We start from the raw sequence: 20,242 nt of genomic DNA on the forward strand, positions 1-20,242 counted from the left end.
TTTGTTTTCTTATTCCTGACATGCGTTGTGTTGTTATATTATCTCCTCTACTACCATGTAGTGGCAATACTTCCACTGTAGGAAGAATTTCCGAGCATTTTACGAAGAGGGGTATTGAATGTGTTTCATGCACGCCCACACATTTTGTGGCAGAAAATAAATGTTCTGTAAAACTTTTAAACATTTTTATTGAAAAAAAATGTGCGGAGGCTTTATTATTGTTGCATGCTGTAAAGAGTGGCGTGTGTTTGCAATGTCGCTGTAATGTTCCGTGTAAATTGCGTGTTAACTATGGAATAGTATTTGGTGGCACCGACATTAATGAAGACAGACATAATGGGAACAAACAAACCATCTTAAAAGATACAATTAAGAGCTCAGTGTTTTGTGTGGCATTCACTGAAGATTTGAAACAAATTGCTTTGACCATTTGCCCCAAGTCAAATATACATGTTTATCCTCAAGCAGTTGACTATACAATGTTTAAATCCCATGCAGTTAGTGAAAACACTCCTGACCTTAAAAGTCCAATTTTATTTATCATACCTTCAAATATAAGACCTGTGAAAAACCCTTTGTTTCTGCTTGAAGATTTTTGGAAGTGGAGTGTCACTCAAAGGCCAAAGTACGACATCAGGTTATTGGTTATTGGTAACATACTAGATGAAGCATACTCTGAAACATTTTTTCAAAAGTTGTCAGCATTGAAATTGAGATATAGCAGTAAAGTTAATGTTTCACCGGAAGGTAAACAAACCCAGAATTTGCAAACGTGGCTGAATAAAACAAACGGAGACCGCGTGTTATTCTCTCCTGCTGTACCCAGACACGAGTTCCAAAAACTTTTATCCAACTTCACATTTGCAGTGGTAAATACCTCAAACAGCGAAGGTATGGCATCTTCATTGTTGGAAGCGATGTCTATGAATATACCAGTACTTGCTCGTGATATACCTGGCAACAGTGCTGTTATAAACCATGATCTAAATGGCTGTTTGTTCTCAAATCCTAACGAGTTTATATTTTCCGCTATGAAACTAATCACTGACAAAGAATATAGTCTTAGTTTGATTACAGCAGCACAGAAATCAATATGCAAAGTTCATAACCCACATATAGAAGCTGAGTTTTATTTGAAATTATTCCAAAAGCACTTTAGTGTATTATGATTGCAGTAGAGTTTTGTTCGCCATAGTTTTTAACTATCTATCTTATTATTGTAATCAAGATTCAAGAATGTGATTTTTTTTTATACAACTTTTGTGCAGTGATGTGTATCTAGTTAATACGTTTTCTGGATTTTTATTTTTATTACATTTTAAACCAATTCTGTTTACAATAACTGATTTCTATTTACCTTCTGTAAAGAAAATCAAATGAATCCTATATGTAGTTCCATAACTGTGTTTATTTTCTTTATTTAAGTCTCAATGTTGTATAAATATTTGTGCTATGAACAGAAATGTAATCAATCCATCTGTTTTATTCTTGCTGTTTTTTATTTTCTTCTTATTTAGTTCCATATCTTGCTTACTGTGGGTGATTCTCTGTACGTTTTTTGTTATTGTGTTTATTATTTCCAGGTTTTGGTTAGTTTAGCTCTTCTTGATAAAAGCTGGAATGTCAATTTTAGGAAACCAAGGGTAATTTAACAACTTTCTGCTTTAGTTTTTTAATTTCTACTTTTATTTCTTTATTTTTTATTTGAGTTTCCTTTATACAAGATCCTTAATTATATACTATATAAATCGTTTTCTTTTAATTTTAAATTCTTGTAATTGTTTGTGGGTGTTTTTACTTGCCGTAGGGCAAACAGTTGTGTTTTAAATTATTTGTGTCATGGTGTGTACATGTATGTAAAAATTTCATACACTTATATCTAAAGGTTTTTATGTAGAAAATTGAGCCTAAAATATAAATAGATTTTGATGCTGACTTTATGGTCGTCATTTTAGTTTCTCGTTGCACCATTTAATTAGTCACCTAATTCAACTTTTATATCAGAAATAATAAATGTTCATCATGTTGATAAAATTATTGCAATCAAATCATTTCTAATTATTTCCTTTATGTTGTAATAAATACCACGTATGCTTCAACCATCATGTTACAAATAGGAAGAATTATTCCAACTTTCATCATCACTGGTATTTATTAATTTAAAATTTCAATATTTCATTGAAATCATTTAATTTAAATTATTTATCATCCGAATACAATACCATTACTGATCAGTATGTCCTTGGATATGGAAGTGGCAACCAATAGCCCAGCCAGAAAAAATAAGAGGGGTTTTCAAAACAAATATTTTTATTTTATATATATATGTATAAATGTTTTTTTATTTAAAAAAAGTGGGAGTTGGCACCCCTGAAACTGTTGTGTCATCCATGGGTAAGCCACTAAAGTTGCCACCATGAGAAATGTTTGGACAAAATGCTTTCATGCCTAATTAATTATCTTAATTTGCATACTGTATATGTAATAAGAAACCGCCTTTCTACAGGAAGCATATACTTTACATACATTTGTGCTAACTGTGGATAAACTGTACTTGGTATGATGCCACATGTGTATAAAGCGAAGGCAGTAAAATAGATAAACTCAAAATTCTCTCAAACAATTTTCGCATCTTTGGTTGAAATGGTAATGATTAATGCAGTGTAGAAAATCCCGAGTTGGCCTGCCAACCCTTGGTTTGGCGCCTGTGATCTCAACTAATTTTACCCACTTTTCTCACAGTGAATTTGCCTGCGTACCGAGGGAAGCCGCTACAGACTTCATAGTGAAATGCATCACTGCAGCAGGGGCAACTACATCTCATGCAACCGACCTTGCTGAGCTGTTGGTAGCTGCTGATTATCGAGGACACTTCAGTCATGGAATGAACAGACTTGGTGAGTTTGTATATTAGTTGTTGCTGCGAGGCATATTGATAGGACCAGAAAACAGATTAAAAAAGTCCTATCTTCCTTAATCCTACTATATAAAAAAATTACATCTATGACAAAAATAATTAATAACAAACGTCATGCTCATGCCCTGTTTTTTCAGAGATGTACGTGAAAGATTTGAAGACAGGAATTTGCGACGTGAAGGGCGAGCCTGTTGTTGAGAAGGAAACGGTTGCCACGGCAATGGTGGATGGGGGGAATCTTCTCGGACCTGCTGTTGGGAAGTTTTGTATGAACCTTGCTATTAAGGTGGGGTTCAAGTGGATTCTTATGGATTGTCTAAATGGTCAAAAGGCATTAAAAGAAATCTAAATGGTCAAAATTAAAAGGCATTAAAAGGAATCTAAATTGTCTAAATGGTCAAAATTATAAGGCATTAAAAGGAATCTAAATTGTCTAAATGGTCAAAAGGCATTAAAAGGAATGGAGCGTAAAGCTCTAAGTAAAAGAGTTTGAATTCGTATCTTATTTATTTTGTTTTCACAGAAAGCGTCAGAAGCAGGTGTTGGTTGGGTGTGCGCACGCAGGTCAAACCACTACAGTATAGCTGGGTATTATGGGTTGATGGCTGCTGAAAAGTCTATGATTGTAAGTCAATAAACAACTTAAAATTCACCCGAAAAATTGGTGGCATTTTGGTGGCAAATTAAAATCCCTGGATGATTTCTTAAAAGCTGCATGAATGTAGTATGCAGTTTTATTGCAATTGAAATGCCTGATTGCTCATAGCTTGGGTTGGTTATGTGTTGAAATAGGATGCTTTCATGTTTGTATTCAGAGATTAACAAACTATTTGAGCCAACTCTGGCCTTAACTTCAGATCCTTATCGTTGTGCCTTGCCATAGAATCAAATATAGAATAAAAACTGGTGTGAGAATTGGCAAGTTTCTGCCATTAGATGCCTTGCTTTCAGCATGTTTATATTTGCATGTGTGGTCATACAACCAACTCCATAAGTTAAATTAATATAAAACAAATTAATGCATCTTATCTATAACACTATTTTTTTAGTTCGCTTGGATTTCCGAAACCCATTTTATAAGTTTAAAATTTAAAGCAGGTTTTTCTGCATATTGTCAATGTCATACTCCATAAGTCTACTTTAAGCTTACATATACAACAGTAAATCTCATTTCAATTTATAGTTTTTGAATCACTGTAATTGTAGTATAAGAAAACTAACCAAAAGTCACTTATCAGCACACCGCAAAAGCTTTAGCAACTCGCCTGTGGGCATGGGAGGCAGCCTTGCATATAAATCTCATTCTATACTTGTTAGTTTGTAAAACTCATAATTGTGGTTAGTTAAATCCTGGGTGTTTAGCTACTTTTGCATCTCATTTATTTATTTTGTTATAGGGAATGTCCATGTGTAACACCTCCCCATTAGTGGTTGGTTCGCGGGCCCAACAGTGCACTTTGGGTACAAATCCAATTGCTTTTGTTGCACCAACTAATTCTTCCGATAACTTTGCACTAGATATGGCCACCTCAACTGTAGCAGTTGGAAAAATCGAATTACAGAAAAGGTAAGGCCACTGTGTCTTGTTCATTGAATCGTAAACCGGACAGTGTGCATGAGGTAGATAGACACCATTGGTTATATGTGGCTCATGATGTGTTAAACTTCAAATCTCTAAAAATAAAACAGAACTGTTAGATGTCTATTATCTCCAGATGGTCCTGGTTTCTTTTATTGCTAATTTTGTTTGTTTCTCTTGTTGTTATTGTTTGTCTCTTCTTGTTGTAGTTGTGCATTAGTGCACTGGTGTTCTTGTTGTGTTTTTGTTGTGTTGTTGTTTCTGAGGAAAACATGAAAGCATCCTATTTATTGTTTTCTTGTTCATGAAGAATCATTGCTGCATAGTTTAATCATTTAACCATTATTTGTTAATCGGCACCTGGTGTTTCTAGTAATTTGATTCAAATTATCTTTGGCAATATTAGTTTCTATGTGTAGCTCACCCAATTGTTTTATAATAATTTTCCACACACATCTCAACTATTGGTTGGCGCAAACACACAATCCACGCTTTGATTTCTTTCACAAACTTCAAAAAAAGCCTCAAACATAGAACTTTAATCAATACCCTCTATATTTATGGGGGTTTGGTGCCACGACAAAGTGGTTAGCACACCTGCCTCTAGTCCAGGGCATACCGGTTTGAGGCTTAATGCTTCTACCATTGTTGGCATGTGGGTCCTTGGGCAAGTCACTTAGCAAAACTTTTTTCAAGCCTGTTACCGCTTATGGGATGTCTAAGTTGGGAGACATTATAAAAGAATTAAAATACCAACAAAAAATCTTATACACAAAGTACAAATGCTCACTTGATTTTTTTAGCTTGCAAGCTGGCACTAAGTGTATGAAACCGAACACTAAGTTTAAATGCCTGTCCTTTTCCCGACACTTGAAAATAAATGAGTTACATTTATTCATCATTCATTTAGTTGGTATATTCAATTTAATGTTGTGGTTCATCACTGCTTAGGCTCCAGTCCTTTTGAGTATAAAAACACTACAACAGTTGTTTTATAAAGTTCCCACAACACCCCAGTGCCACTATCATCTTCCATCTTTTGTTGTCACTAAACTGCCTGTACTGTTTCATCATAGCCTACTCATTATGTTAGATTCAGTCCTTTAAATACTGAAATTCTACAATAGTTTTAAAGCCAGATTCTTAACTTTGAACCAGTAGACCCTAAAACTCTCATCACCTCACCTTCCATTTGTTGTTGTCATGACATTACTCGTATTCCGTTTCACCCCTCATTATGTTAGGGCTTTTCTTTCACCAACACCACACCAACTTTATTCATTCCTCGATCTAACTCTATGACCCTTGGTACCAACCCGATCTGCTGTGTTGCTCCTGCTAAGGATGGCGATTCATTTGCGCTAGACATGGCAACGACAACTGTGGCTTTTGGCAAAGTTGAAGTAGCTCATAGGTTCGTTGATGGATTGATTTCTCTGTGTTTTGAAGTTGTGATTGACAAATCTTGTTTGATTGTTTTGATACTGAATCAATTCATTTAAAAATTTTAATACGAAATCATTATTCTATTAGTTCTGATACCAGGTATAATATAATGAATCTTTTAACAGCTCATCTGGTATAAAAGGAAAACCTAGTGTATTTCCGATGTTTTGTCTGTCGTCGAGATTATTTTTAAAGTCATTGTGTTTTACTTTTTAAGCATTAATACAAAATGATTTTTTTCTCTTTTTGTTTATCTATTTGCATGGGTTCTATGTCATGACCTAAGATTGACACCAGAGTTAGGACATTATCATACTGTTAAATGAATGTGTTTATCTTGCTGCAATAATGTAACGATATTTATGTTTGTTTTTAAAGTTTTGGCTACCAGGATAAATTAGCATTCATTAAATGCATAGACTTTTTGGCAACAGCATAACGGTAATTATGTTTCTTTTTACAGGAAAGGCGAAAATATTCCCAATGGTTGGGGTGCTGACCCACAAGGTCGAGAAACAAACGATCCAACGAAAGTTTTAAACGGGGGTGGGTTGTTACCACTAGGTGGATCAGAGATCGGCGGCGGATATAAAGGTGAGAAAGTTTGGCTGAGCAACCATCTATAACTCGACGGTGAGCATGAGGTGTATGAATGTACTATGTCTGTCTTGTGTTTGTATATGAGAAGATACCCATGTTATAACTCGACAGTAAGCATGAGGTTTTTAAATACACCAAGTGTGTCCAATGTATAAGAAGACACATTAGCCCATACCTTCAAGTTCTTCAACAGCTTATATATGTTGAACTGCCTATATATGTTGAAATAGGACAAGTGTGAGTGTGACCATTATCACAAAACTTGTTACCTTATTTTAACGCCCATGTTATAACTTGGCATTGTAGAAGATATGTTTACATCTGTTACATTTATTTCAACTCTCCCCATACAGGATATGGGTTGGCTATGATGGTTGAAGTGATGTGTGGAGTGTTGGCTGGAGCTCATTATGGGAAGAATATTAGAAGGTGGGGAACAACTGAACGAATCGCTGATTTGGTAAGTTACTTTGTTGTCTTATTTTCATGAAAAACCAATGCTAATTTGGTAAGTTTCATCATTTAGTTAAAACGCTCCAGACTGTACATTTTGAGATTCAATAAGGTTTTGCTTTTTAATTGTAATCTGATGTAATCCTAATGTGTGTGTGGAGTGCATAGTTATGCTGTCTTATGATTAAGTAGTTTTATAATATGAACTGCATATGTGTTGTAACACAATATGAAACATTAGCTTGACCCAAAGATTGCTGATTGCTGTAACATTGTTAAAGTTTATGTCTGCTTATCCACACACTGCAGTAGAAAGTCACTCAAGTTCTCATGCTAAACTTAACAGCTCTACTGTTTGCAAGGCAATTTTAGATTCGTCATTAAGAAGTAACTAATTGTAGACCCAAATTTTACCAGTATTTCTAATTTCCTACCAACAAGAATACAAACTTGTACACAACAATAACCACCCCCACACACAACCACACCCACACACAGGGACAATGCTTCATAGCTGTCGACCCAAAAGCCTTTTTCCCCGGGTTTGAGGGAAGACTCCAGGACTTCATTGACAGCCAACGTAACTTGGAACCCTCTGACCCTAACCACCCGGTTCTTGTGGCCGGTGACCCGGAACGTATACATATGAAGAAGTGTGATGACATGGGGGGAATTCCATATCCTAAGAATGTTGTTGAATACATGGTAAGTTTAAACTGAAAATTTTCTGATTTTTAGTTGGCGTTTAACTTGTGACATGCTGTTGTCTGAGACTTGGCATTGATATATAATCTAAAGTAGGGACAATAAAGCTTTTATTTATGTTGTTGGTATTATGGTATACCACTTATTTATAACCTTTGTAACTCCCATTTATGTTGTCTTGTATTAGAGATAAAGTGGTTTATAAGTTAGTCTTAAGTGCTGATGTTACCATTCTACAAATTGGTGTAGTACAGCATTTTAGTTACTGATCCCTTTTTTGACCAGTGACACACAATTAATTGTTTTTGCTATTTCCCGTTAGAGAACCGCTTGGTGTTCTCTGTATATTGAAAGCAACAAACAGATAACATTTTTTTTTAAAGAAAATAGGGGTAACTGCGGTAAAACTAATCTGAAGTTATTTAGTAATGGAACAGGGGGTCGCGGGTGTTAAATGTTGAAAAAAGGGGTTTCTAGTGTTCCGTGGCTTAAAAATAGACCACGAACCATGTGGGGTTGAAAACATTTAGTCGAGTAACTTTAAACTATGATTCATCCTAATCTGAGTGACACTAGTTTACATTAATGATATAGTAGGATGGGGGAAGATGGGACACGTTCTCATACCATTTTCTTGTCCCATTTAGTAGTAAACAAAGAACCTTAAAAGAATTATAAAACGGTATTATCGCAACTCCCATAGACCATTGTCAATTGTTTAAAATACGATAAGAATATTTTGATATCATGTGCTAAAGGTATCTCATTTTACCCCACCGTACCATACGTTAGTTTCATGGTTGTAATATTATGTTTACTTATTACAGAATGGTGTTGCAAACAAGTTAGGAGTTAGCAGTATGACTACAATCAACCCAAAGGTTTAAAGATATATTTGCCAAATACATTTCTACAGCTTGCTATGTGGTTTAATCTGTTAAGCATTTATATCATGTTGCTTTTTAATGGCTGTGTGGTATGCAATTCTATTCAAACTTGCTTGTGTGTTATGCAATTTTATTCAAACAAGTTTTAACTGAAAGGGTATTCGTGCCTTATACAGTATAGTTTTAATGCATGGGAATAACAATGCAGTGCTTTTATTGAACTATAAAATAATCTGACTGAATTTACTGCATAAGTTATGTGTGACAATGCAAGAGGTTTTGTTTTAATCAGCTTAAATAAAAGTACTATGTTTCTATTTCTGGCCAGCTATTTTAAATGGTAATGTTATAAAATTCAAATGACTTTCTTTTCTTTTATGTGACGAAACAATTTATTAAACACAGTGATTCAAGCGCAACCTAGATTTGATACTAGATTTAAAGCTACACACACTTCGGCCAGTAGTCGCGCGTGTCCTTGGCATGACGTGTTTAGCATTAATTCCCCCGAAACCTTACATTCAAAGCAATGGGCCAAGTAAAAGGTCACGTGGCGCGCATCTCTCTGTAGGACCGTACTCCTGTACAACAGTATTGTTCCATACCCAGTAAGTTGGTCAATTTCCACAAACCTCAAATGCTACTTGAGTGTATATGGAGTAACCCGTAAGCGATCACAAAACAGAACACCTGTGTTATATAACCAATTTCGTTTCCCCTCTTCACGAAACTTAATAAGTTACATTCATAAAGCCACTGCATAATATGCCATATAGTTGCGACAATTTTATTAGTTTGCAGTCGCGACGAAACAGTTCGCTAATTAATACTGCCACTGCAATTTTTAATGGTAGACTCCCATTGCTGTGCGCACCTATTTTTTTCGAGCTCCCGAATAAACTCGTCTTCATCCAAGTTTGGAATGAAAAAGAAATGATAGCATTTTCCACCCGCCGCGAGATGCTGTAAAATGTAAAATTTCAGTTACAACCTCAATCAATATCTAGACCGAAAATATTAAAACCTTTTGAACTTACCTTTGTTAACCTGTATTTAAACGTTCGACAAAAATTGTAAATCCGATTATCGGTACACCTCACACCTGTTTTATACTTTTGTAAAGGAGTTTTTAGAAGTATATTTATTTTTCCCGTATTTTTGTATCAAACTCGATCTAATGAGTTTTTACTCATCGTGAATTTATTACAGCGAGCCTGGACACGCTATAAAATTAAAATTTGTTCAAAGAATAATTACCATTAGATTTTCTTGACAATGACTCGTCAACCTTAAACCGATAACGTAAATGTCAATATTCTTTCGAGATAACGACTGCATTAGATTTCTAAAACCATTTTGTCGGTCAGGATGACAATTAGCACACCTGCAAGTTATAATAAATGTATTTTGAGACTCACTGTGCAGTGAGTTCCGATTAGACATACATGAATAAGCGCTTTAGTTCAGAAATGTAGGTTTGCAGCTACCTATTGTATTTGTTTTTCTTTTTTTTACATTGTACAGCATAGCTGCAGAAGATTTTTGTTCATAATTTAAATGAAATTACTCGCCGGACGGCAGACGAAACGTTCATGCTAAGAAATTCACGTTTTTTTACCAGAATATCGGTTTCTAATATACAGCTGCTGGTTGATAATGGATTATTGTGTAAAGCTGAAGAGCGCTGTTTGTTGTGACTCCTCCACTTTGTACCATTACATGGTTTTAGAATGAAATGAGTGTCGCCAGCTGATCGAGGTCATTGTAAATGACACGTAAATCACTTAGATTTAGTAACAGTTAAAATGAAAGCTCAACCTTACCCGTCAGTTATAATAAAAATCTCCTGTTTTACGTTCGGGTTGTATGGTCTGCCACCGTTTAATGGCGCACTCATTACATCACGAGCATGTTCTAAGGCATCGAACATGCATGTTCTGGAATGGGTACGTCGGTTGTACCTGTTTAAAGCAGAATACCCGTAGAGTAAACTTATATATAGATATAGGTTGCAGTTTTATTACACATGTTACGAGTTCGCAGAAATAGTCCGCAGATGGAATCCTACGGGTCAAGAATCGGGACAAAAAACGGGACTTGGTCGGAACGGAGAACGAGTTCGCAGAAATAGTCTGCAGATGGAGTCCTATATATACGGGTCAAGAATCGGGACAAAAAACGGGACTTGATCGGAACACTGGAGTCGGAACATGATAACAAAAACTTCACTACCGCGAGCACGTCACTTCCGGACGTACAAGGGTGTTGGGGTAATGGGCCAAGTCTGGCCTAAATCCCAGGTCCTCACAGACCTCACCCACACAGAATAGAATAGAATAGAATTACACATGTTGTACGACTGCAGGGTTGGAGCAATGTCTTTAAGTATCTTGCTCAAGGACACACATATATATATATAGTAGGATGGGGGAAGATGGGACACCTTTTCATTCTATTTTCGTACATTTTGGTAGCAAACAAAAAACATTCAAGGAATTATAAAACTTGGTTCTCGCGACTTTCATAGACCATTGTTAATTGTTTAAAATAGGATCAGGATATTTATATATTTCGTGCTAAAGGTGTCCCATCTTCCCCCACCCCACTATATGGTAGCAGCAGGTACAACTCGTGCAAGTGTATACTGAGTTAAGGGCGTATAGGCTACGGCTTCCACCAAATTAAAGTTTATTCAAAGAATGTACTGTAGCGAGTAGTAACGCAGATACATATCTTTTGTTTTTATGCAAATAGAATAGGACTCACCTGATCGATCTTATTCGATTGACAAGTGTAGCGTTATTCCAGAAGTTATTAAGTCTTATATGATCGTGCGTTGTCTGATCAAAAGAAGTTACTGCCACCATGGCCTACTCAATACACGGCCTAGGAATACACCGAAACTGGTCAGAAAATAAGAGGCCTATTGACGCGAATAATGCCCATTATAATACATTGTTACGTCACGGTTTTATGAATGGATTTCCTTCATTTTGAATGCAGTTTGCAGTTGTTGGTAGGTTCAATACCAGTTCTAGGTTGTTTTAACTTACAGTTTATCACAGAACGTGTCGCCGGGATATTTTCTTGTTTAGTTAAAATCATACCAGACATATAAAGCAGCGCAAAAGGTTTATTAGTATATAAATATCAGTTTATTAAGCATACAGAGAGACGAGCAATCTGATTTAGTTTACCAACACAGAAAACCTACGTTTTGATTATATTTAATTTAGTAGACAGGCATTTGGCAAGTTTTATAATGCAGCACACCTTTATAATTTTATTTAGATTGAATTGTAAGCCACCAGAATTATTAAGCAAGCTATTTAAGCATGGTCAATAGGTGTACCGTAGTTGGATAAAAATATTTGGATAAGGGTACCATCTGTGCATGTTATGATCATGAAGAAGTGGCAAGAAGATCTTCAGGAAGGAAGACTAGTCAAATTTAAACAACGACAAAGGTCTAAAGTTAGACACAACACTTAAGTACGAAGGGAGGCTATCGTGAGTTTGTTTGTATTATACAGTCTTAATTTATAATGTGCTGTATGACCCATTTTTTGACCTTAAGGAAGAGCCTCTGTCCTGCTTTAACAAAAAAAACCTCGAGTAGAAAATGGGTTATGAGCAGCAGGACAGATCAAGGCATAAGCACCTTGAGACAAAAGGCTGATGTTTGTGTTTATCCAATATCCTATATTGTTTTTAAGGACCGGTTTTAAAAGTCCACAACGGACATATCAATTAACTTACTTGTTGTTACTGCGGTGTTGTTTTGCTAGATATGCATAGGCTGTCTTAAAAAACTTCTGTTTTAAGCCAAATACTATTTTCACTGAGCCAAACTAAACTGTCGGTAAAACTTACTTGTATGCCGCACGTGGTTAAAAGTAACTCCTATCTGTTCAGTCATGCTTAAACATTTATAAAAAATATAAGATGTTGACAAAATAACCCGAAAAATAAGGTAATTTAACCGGGAATGGTAAATAAACTGTTATTTGATGCAAAAACTACAGCCAGACAGCAAAATCCATTCATAAAACCGTGACGTAACAATGTATTATAATGGGCATTATTCGCGTCAATAGGCCTCCTATTTTCTGAGCAGTTTCGGTGTATTCCTAGGCCGTGTATTGAGTAGGCCATGCTGCCACTCGAGTTTTGTGCGGAGCAATTCCAATGGGGCCACTACACAGCACTGTAACATAAAACAGCCATAATATTCGTACGATGAGAAACTGCACATAGGCCTAATCAAGCCCGGTGTATTCGTTTGCTACAATGATTAGTTTGGTTAAGCAGAATTTACGAATCTGTCTCACTTGTGTTCCTGGGGGCCCAATATGTCCGTTTATCAACAATTATAAATAGGAAAAGCCTTTATAGTCCCAATGACACGACTTACCACCGACCATCGCAGCTGCAATCCTTTTAACAATATTATTAAACCGTGGTTCTCCAACGCTGCCGCTTTCGTCGAGTAGAAACAAGAGGTCTCTTTGTTTCTGTTGAATCCATTCCAATGAAGTATAATGTTATACTTACTGTTGAAACAATATTGTTTGTTATTTTAAAAATTACTTACCAGTGCCACAGCTATTTGTCTCTTTTTTCGTAACGGTGACGTCAACCACCGTCGTTCCATTAAACGGTTGCAGTTTCCCATAATAGAGTCGGTATGACAGCCCCATGAAGCGACTGGAAGTAGCGGACCGACCGATGCCGGACCGACCGCCCATGCCGGATTGACCGCCAATGCCGGAACAGCAACCGCACCAGTACCACCCAGACCACCCAGACCACCCAGACCACCCAGACCACCCAGACCACCCAGACCACCCAGACCACCCAGACCACCCAGACCACCAGTACCACCAGTACCACCAGTACCACCAGTACCACCAGTACCACCAGTACCACCCGGTACCACCCGGTACCACCCAGACCACCAACGGTTCGTTCTATACTGACAACGCTGGACACTAAATTGGCTGCCAGCATTGCACCAGGGCTGCACCTGGCTGTTTCTAAAGATGGTAAATATAAGAAGTTGGTAATTAGTTTTGTTAAGTTAAAGATACCATAGTTTTACTTACCACGCCGACAGTGAGGTGAATTTATTAAAAGTTCGCGGGTTCGAACCGAATTGTTCCCCCGCGAACATTTTCCCCATTCACGATACACACAAGGTGTTTGGGTAGTAGTGATGCGAGTTGTAACCGGTGGAGTTGTGGGGTACCGAGTCTGAAATTGGCCTGCATTGAATATAGTACAGTACGTAAGCATTCAAAGGGCTGTATTGTATTTTCGATGTATAGTAGGTTGGGGGAAGACAGGACACCTTTAGTACATAATATCCAAATATCCTGATCGCGTTTTAAACAATTAAAAACGGACTTTGGAAGTCGTGAGAATATGGTCTAAAATTCTTTAAATTTTCTTTGTTACTACCAAATGGGACGAGAAATAGAATGCAAAAGTGTCTCATCTTCCCCCACCCTACTATGCTATAGCGTTCCCCGTTGCCGTGGTTGATTGGTTGGGGATTATCATCATAAGATACGTGGAAACTCGTAGGTGGGCATGTGGTTTATAAAATGAAAATTAATTTTCAACTCCTAAGCATACCTTTTCAACTCCTAAGCATACCCCAAACAGATTTACTGCCCACAAGCACTCTAAATTGCAGGTTCAAATCAACATCAAGAGGAACCCTTCACGAACTCGAGCTCCAGGCATCTCAAGGATTAATATTCAAAATCAATAAACATAACTCAATCTGCAACTAACCGGACATTATACTTGCTGCCCATTTTCCTTTTTGCTTCTTATTTATTACTATTTTTATTTATTTGTTCTTTTTTTTATTTTTTTTTTTAAGTTCTTATTCCAATGTTTATTTATACTGTGATGTGTATTAATGTAATGCACTTGTTTCTAAATTCTATATAAGTGTGCACTCGAAACTGTTTATTGTAAACTTTGGTGGAATTTCTTTTTGGGGGTTTTGTTTTTCCATCATGTTCCAATCTTTGGATCAATCTTCTTTAAGGCCGACTCCCCCCATTGTACGGGTTGTGCCCTTACGCACACTTTTCTTCCAATTAGAACTTTAATATGTTTAATTAAATGTTATTTATTTAATTTTGAAATTGTATCGTCTGTAGGGTGTAACGGTAACGCCTTTTATCCAAAACATTATTTCTTTCTTTTTTATCAACAAGCGTGTTTTAACAACTGTTGTTTTACCGTTACTACCCGTCTTTTCGCTTTTTATCAACTCTCTTGTTCTTCGCTATCGTGACCGAAGAGACGAAATAAATTTCATTCATTCATTCATTCATTTTTAAAACCACTGCCATAGCTTCGCCATGCGGGGATTAATAAACATAGTAGGGATAGGGTGGTACACTTTTTAATTCTATTTTCTCGTCCCATTTTGTAGTGAACAAAAAACTTTCAACGAATTATAAAATCGTATCGACACGACTCCAATAGAACATTGTTAGTTGTTTAAAACACGGTCAGGTTATTTCAATATTATTTATCTGCTAAAGGTGTCCCATCTTACTTCACGTCACCATATTATTCAATCCTAAGTCGCAAGTATAAAAAGTTAGATGTTTTATTAGTTAAGAATTGTGTAACACAAGTACAGCGCAATAACACTAGTTATTGGCTTGCTTACCAAAACCCTGTCGGTTCCATAAGTTAGACTCAGCACCCAGCATAAGACAACACAAACTAGGCAGAAAAAGCACTGCAAACTTCATGGTTGTATTTTTGTACTGTTCCTGTCCGGTAATGGCATACGCTTTACATACTGCGGAAAAAAGAAAGCACTTGTATGGTACCGCCATCTCCATTTGCCGAAGGGTATGTATACAAATTCTCCTGGAAAAGTTGTTTGCCTGGTACTTCGGTAGCGTATATGGAATGTCTGCATTCTGCTCAATATTGCAGGAATTTGCAGCATTTGCATTTTGTTGCCTGAACGATTGGTTTTAACAAAAGCGAATGTTCTTGCAGAAAATTTCATTCTCTAACCCCGAAAAACTGCCGGGAAAATGTAAAGGATATTTCTGATATTTACAAGTGTACTATATGCATTTTGATAGTAAACAAAGAACAATCAAAGATTTATAAAACCGTATCCTCACTACTTACATAGACCGTTGTTGATTGTTTAAAACACGATCAGGATATTTGAATATTATGTGCTAAACTAGCTAAAGGTATCTCACTTTACCCCCACAGTACTATATGTTAGTTTCATGGTTGTAATATTATGTTTACTTATTACAGAATGGTGTTGCAAACAAGTTAGGAGTTAGCAGTATGACTACAATCAACCCAAAGGTTTAACCATATATTTGCCAAATACATTTCTACAGCTTGCTATGTGGTTTAATCTGTTAAGCATTTATACCATGTTGCTTTTTAATGGCTGTGTGTTATGCAATTCTATTCAAACTTGCTTGTGTGTTATGCAATTTTATTCAAACAAGTTTTAACTGAAAGGGCATTCGTGCCTTATACAGTATAGTTTTAATGCATGGGAATAGCAATGCAGTGCTTTCATTAAACTATAAAATAATCTGACTAAATAAAAGATATATACACAGGTTTTTCACAACAGGATTTCTTAAAGAGAAATTTTATTTGTTTCTGTACCAAATATTTTTCTGTTTTGGTGTCAAAAGTATGTGTCTAGTTATCTTAAGCACATGCTTGTACATTGGCGGGGTTATAAAGCCACTGTTGGCTACAGTAGTTCATTTCCAACCCCGCAATAAAGTCATTCTCGTTAACATGAGGAACGAAAAAGAAATGGTTGCATCTTCCTCCTTTTGCTAGTTGCTGTAAAATTTAAACAATCTTAAGACTCGTGGTATCTTTGGGCAAGACACTTAATGGAAATTGCTTCAACGTAGTGGTTCTTTATAGGCTGTCTATATTGTCAGTCATATAATTTAAAAAAGGTTGATTGCTCACAAAGTTGGGACACGGGACATTAAGTAAAACAAAGTCATAGACCATTTTCACCCAATCTAATATAATTCAAGGCATAGTTACCGCTAGTTTCTGTTGACATGCACCCCGTCCGAGCCTAATAGCCACCACGTAAACGTCAATGTCATTTATAACTAGCGACTGCATTAGATTTTGCATGGCACCAGCTTGTCGGTCACGAGGGCAATTCCCACACCTGTAATTGTAGCAAAACATAAAAATTACATTTTTTCGATACGATAGCTGAGATTAAAATTGATCGGTTGTATGAATTAAACGTATATATTTATCCTTGCGTGGCAGCGACAGTAGTTATAACATGGGGACTTCTGTTTATAGTTATAAACACGATCAGGGTGTATGGGATTTAGCTAACGGTATCTATACCCAAGGTGTAGTTTGTCGGTGCCTATCACCACAAAATATTTATATTTCGAAGCCAAGTAGTTACCCATCAGTTATAATGAAAATCTCCTGTTTGACGTTTTTATCGCCTGGTCTGCCACCGCTTGATGGCGCAATGATTACGTCACGAACATGTTCTAAGGCGTCCAACAAACATGTTCTCCCCGATGTTCCTTCAGTGTAACTGTATACGTGAAAGATTGTTTTAATTTGTATAAGGGAGATCTTACAACAAGGCACACTATATGGTAGCCAGAATTTGGACCACAATTTGCCCATTACCCAAATTCGGCGTAAATCCTAGATTTTGTGACAAGGACTTCAACCACACATGGAACAACGCTTATAGTGATAACTCTTAATTTAGATATTCAGCCTGCTTCAATCTGTCAAAATACCGCATAAGATATGTGCATCGCTTCTTATTTACCCAATTACCTGATCGATCTTATTGCATTGACAAGTGTAGCGTTATTTGTGTAATCACCAAATCCTATATGATCGTGTATTGTCCGATCAAAAGAAGTAACGGCCACTCGAGTATTGTCCGGACCAATTTTAATGGGACCGCACAGCACTGTATTAAGAACAAAACACCCATGTTAACAACCGCTATAGCTTTAAGAATGAGTGTAACGTCGCGCAGGCAACGACAGTCGTTATAACAGGGAAGCTCTGTTTCATGCACTTATTCGTGTCCGCTTTGTAAGTTACCACGTATATACAGTAGGGTGGGGGAAGATGGGACACCTTTTGACTCTATTTTCTCATCCCATTTATTAGTAAACAAGAAACATTCAAAGATTTATAAAACTATGTTCTCACAACTCTTATAGACCATTGTTAGTTGTTTAAAACACGATCAGAATATTTGGATATTATGTGCTAAAGGTGTCCCATCTCCCCCCACCCTACTATATGTATTTTTTTCATTTTATGTATGGCTGAGATTTAGACAACCCACAAGTGGCACCAGTAAATTAATATAGTACTTTGGGGTAAGAGGGGACAACTTTACCACATAATATCCGGATTGCTGTGTTGTAAACAATTGGCAACGGTCTATGGGAGTCGCGAGCGTATGGTTTTATTATTCTTTGACTGTTTTTTGTTTACTACCAAATGGGACGAGAAAAAGCAAAAAAAGTGAGTCTCATCTTCCCCCACCCTATACTAAATGTTAATTGTTTTGACTTACCGCTCACCATTCCCGCTGCGATTCTTTTAACGACATTGTTGAATGGCGCTCGTCCTAGGCTACCGCTTTCATCCAGCAAAAACAAGATATCTCGTTGTTTTAGAGCAGGCTGTCATAAACGCAGTGTTACTTATATAGCAGCCATATTGTTTCTTTATTTGCCCGACGGCATGGCTCAGTGGCATCATAACCCTATAGGATATACTAGATCCGAGGCTAGATACGGAAAATAAAGTTGCTGCATTGTTTTGATATAATACTGCATATTGCCCAGAAAAGAAAAGGGAAATCGCAGCATTTAAAATACGCGTAAGTGGAAACTACTGATGTGTATTTAATAAAAATAACGTAGCTGCTGCTGACCCAACCATTGCGATGCTATATTACTTACTGGCCATGAGGGTGCTTGGCGCTTTTTCCGAGACACGGAATTGTTGTTCTCTGGGACAGCTGGTTCTACAAGGACAAAGCTATTGACTAAACCTGATGCCAACGATGCTCCTGCACTACATCGTTCTGTTTCTGTTAAAGTAAATAATAAAGTTAGTCCGACGCCACAAAACACTTGTCGGTTATTGCTACTACAATCCAACAGTGCGGTAGAAGGGTTGTCTAAATTATTAACCGTAAAGCAAAAAAAAAAACGTGCACGTTGAGGTACATGATTTGTGACTTGTAAGAGCATAAGGTGCATGAAGCCGAACATCCGCGTGTTGTAAGGACCGCAATGATGAATAAAAGTATGACTACGCTACCATTGATTCTACTTACGGGGTCGGCAAGAAGATGTCCGTGTTACAGGTTGGCGAGTTCGGACAGAGTTCGATCCTACAGAGCATTTTCCCCATCGCTGATACACACACGGTACCGGGGTTGTCGTGGGCGGGTTTGTAGGGTAACGAGTTGCAAACGAACCTGTAATAGTTGAGATAACATTATTGCAGGCCACTTTTAACTACTGAGCACGGTGTGTGAAACCGAACACCCGTGTTATAGCGGCAATAACGTTTCCCTGCAACGCCGAGGTAAAGATACGTGAAACAGAACACTCATGTCAGAACCGCAATATCGTTGCCCAGCCACGCCAGTATAAAACAGGTTGGATTCATATAGGCTAATTAACCTCACCTCCAGAGTTCCATAGAAAAGACTGAACATCAAGAACAAGACAACAGAAAGTCAAAAGGAATAACCCGACGAACTTCATGGTTAGATTTTTGTACTCTGAACTTTTGTACTCTTGTAGTTAATTTCTACACTGATACATTTATGCCGGTGACAAGGTTTATATAGACTGCAACTCGTGCTGGAAATTACCAGAAGGAAGTATATTCTAAGATGCCACAACTGTCTCCGAATGCCAAGGGGTATATCTATTTCATCATCTTAACTTGTTTGTCTGCTTGTGGCAAGATTATTTAGAGAGGTTTAACAAGATTTTCTTATACTGCACGTAGCCTATGTGTTGGTTTCGTAGACCTCATGTTTTTTATGAATTACCACGTTAAAAACGTTGTGGTGTTTTTTTGTATATGACATATATATATATTGTACTATATATTTGTACTATATACTGTACTATATATTGTTTTATTAGGTATTTAGGAAACAATTAACAACTGGGTCAAGCCGCACTGCGCGCCTCGCAGTATATAGAATCTTTCCTTCACGAGTAAATTGAGAAATGTGTGAGCTACAATAACCAACGTTTAACAAACGTATAATACACCTGCTGCGCTTTTACCATTCAAACGTGGTTTTATACTAAGGCTGCAGATGATGCGCGCGTTATAGGTATGAGTTTTCCATGAAAATACAATCTGTTATTTTGGGATGTTATACTAATCGTGCTGTATCGGCCAACCCATGTATTGACCATTTTCGACATAATCGTAAGGATAAAAATGATTATAGCTTACACGATGTAGCATGCCTTGGGCTTTATTGCAGAAAAATAATCTGGATATATAAGGTAACAAAACGAATCCGCGGGTATGTTCTTTGTGGCTTTTGGTTTGGGAAAGATGTAA

General features: G+C 36.9%; 4 protein-coding genes across 8 annotated transcripts; 2 read left to right on the plus strand and 2 right to left on the minus strand.

The window, feature by feature from the left end:
* The first annotated feature begins 18 nt into the window (after positions 1-18).
* Positions 19-16,223, plus strand: LOC149740678 (uncharacterized). 5 transcript variants are annotated; one of them, XM_089873412.1, is made up of 9 exons: positions 19-1,643; positions 2,743-2,897; positions 3,055-3,203; positions 3,441-3,542; positions 4,315-4,484; positions 6,406-6,536; positions 6,896-7,002; positions 7,494-7,700; positions 15,902-16,223. In XM_089873412.1, the coding sequence occupies exons 1-9, from the start codon at positions 1,621-1,623 to the stop codon at positions 15,959-15,961; spliced, it is 1,104 nt and encodes a 367-aa protein (XP_089729538.1). In that variant the 5' UTR covers positions 19-1,620; the 3' UTR covers positions 15,962-16,223. The 5 variants fall into 5 exon arrangements, with proteins under 5 accessions (XP_089729538.1, XP_089729537.1, XP_089729539.1 ...); XM_089873411.1 differs by lacking the exon at positions 15,902-16,223 and adding an exon at positions 8,528-9,006; XM_089873413.1 differs by lacking the exons at positions 4,315-4,484; positions 15,902-16,223 and adding exons at positions 5,741-5,910; positions 8,528-9,006.
* On the plus strand, positions 21-1,583 carry LOC149740679 (glycosyltransferase 1 domain-containing protein 1-like). Its single transcript, XM_089873410.1, has one exon. It carries the CDS (start codon positions 21-23, stop codon positions 1,167-1,169), a length of 1,149 nt encoding a protein of 382 aa, XP_089729536.1. The 3' UTR covers positions 1,170-1,583.
* On the minus strand, positions 9,201-14,409 carry LOC149740680 (collagen alpha-1(XII) chain-like). Its single transcript, XM_089873231.1, has 8 exons — positions 14,387-14,409; positions 13,182-13,623; positions 13,002-13,101; positions 12,744-12,794; positions 11,354-11,444; positions 10,411-10,548; positions 9,845-9,971; positions 9,201-9,550 (listed from the first exon to the last, which is right to left on the minus strand). The coding sequence occupies exons 1-8, from the start codon at positions 14,407-14,409 to the stop codon at positions 9,407-9,409; spliced, it is 1,116 nt and encodes a 371-aa protein (XP_089729357.1). The 3' UTR covers positions 9,201-9,406.
* A 14-nt stretch (positions 16,224-16,237) lies between the features above and the next one.
* Positions 16,238-19,499, minus strand: LOC149740681 (collagen alpha-1(XXII) chain-like). Its single transcript, XM_089873418.1, has 8 exons — positions 19,341-19,499; positions 18,984-19,127; positions 18,604-18,734; positions 18,213-18,321; positions 17,453-17,591; positions 17,061-17,198; positions 16,673-16,805; positions 16,238-16,456 (listed from the first exon to the last, which is right to left on the minus strand). Exons 1-8 carry the CDS (start codon positions 19,417-19,419, stop codon positions 16,316-16,318), a joined length of 1,014 nt encoding a protein of 337 aa, XP_089729544.1. The 5' UTR covers positions 19,420-19,499; the 3' UTR covers positions 16,238-16,315.
* Between the last annotated feature and the right edge of the window lie 743 nt (positions 19,500-20,242).

Source organism: Ciona robusta, chromosome 2, assembly GCF_009617815.1.
Source record: "Ciona robusta chromosome 2, ASM961781v2".
Classification (NCBI taxonomy): domain Eukaryota; kingdom Metazoa; phylum Chordata; class Ascidiacea; order Phlebobranchia; family Cionidae; genus Ciona; species Ciona robusta.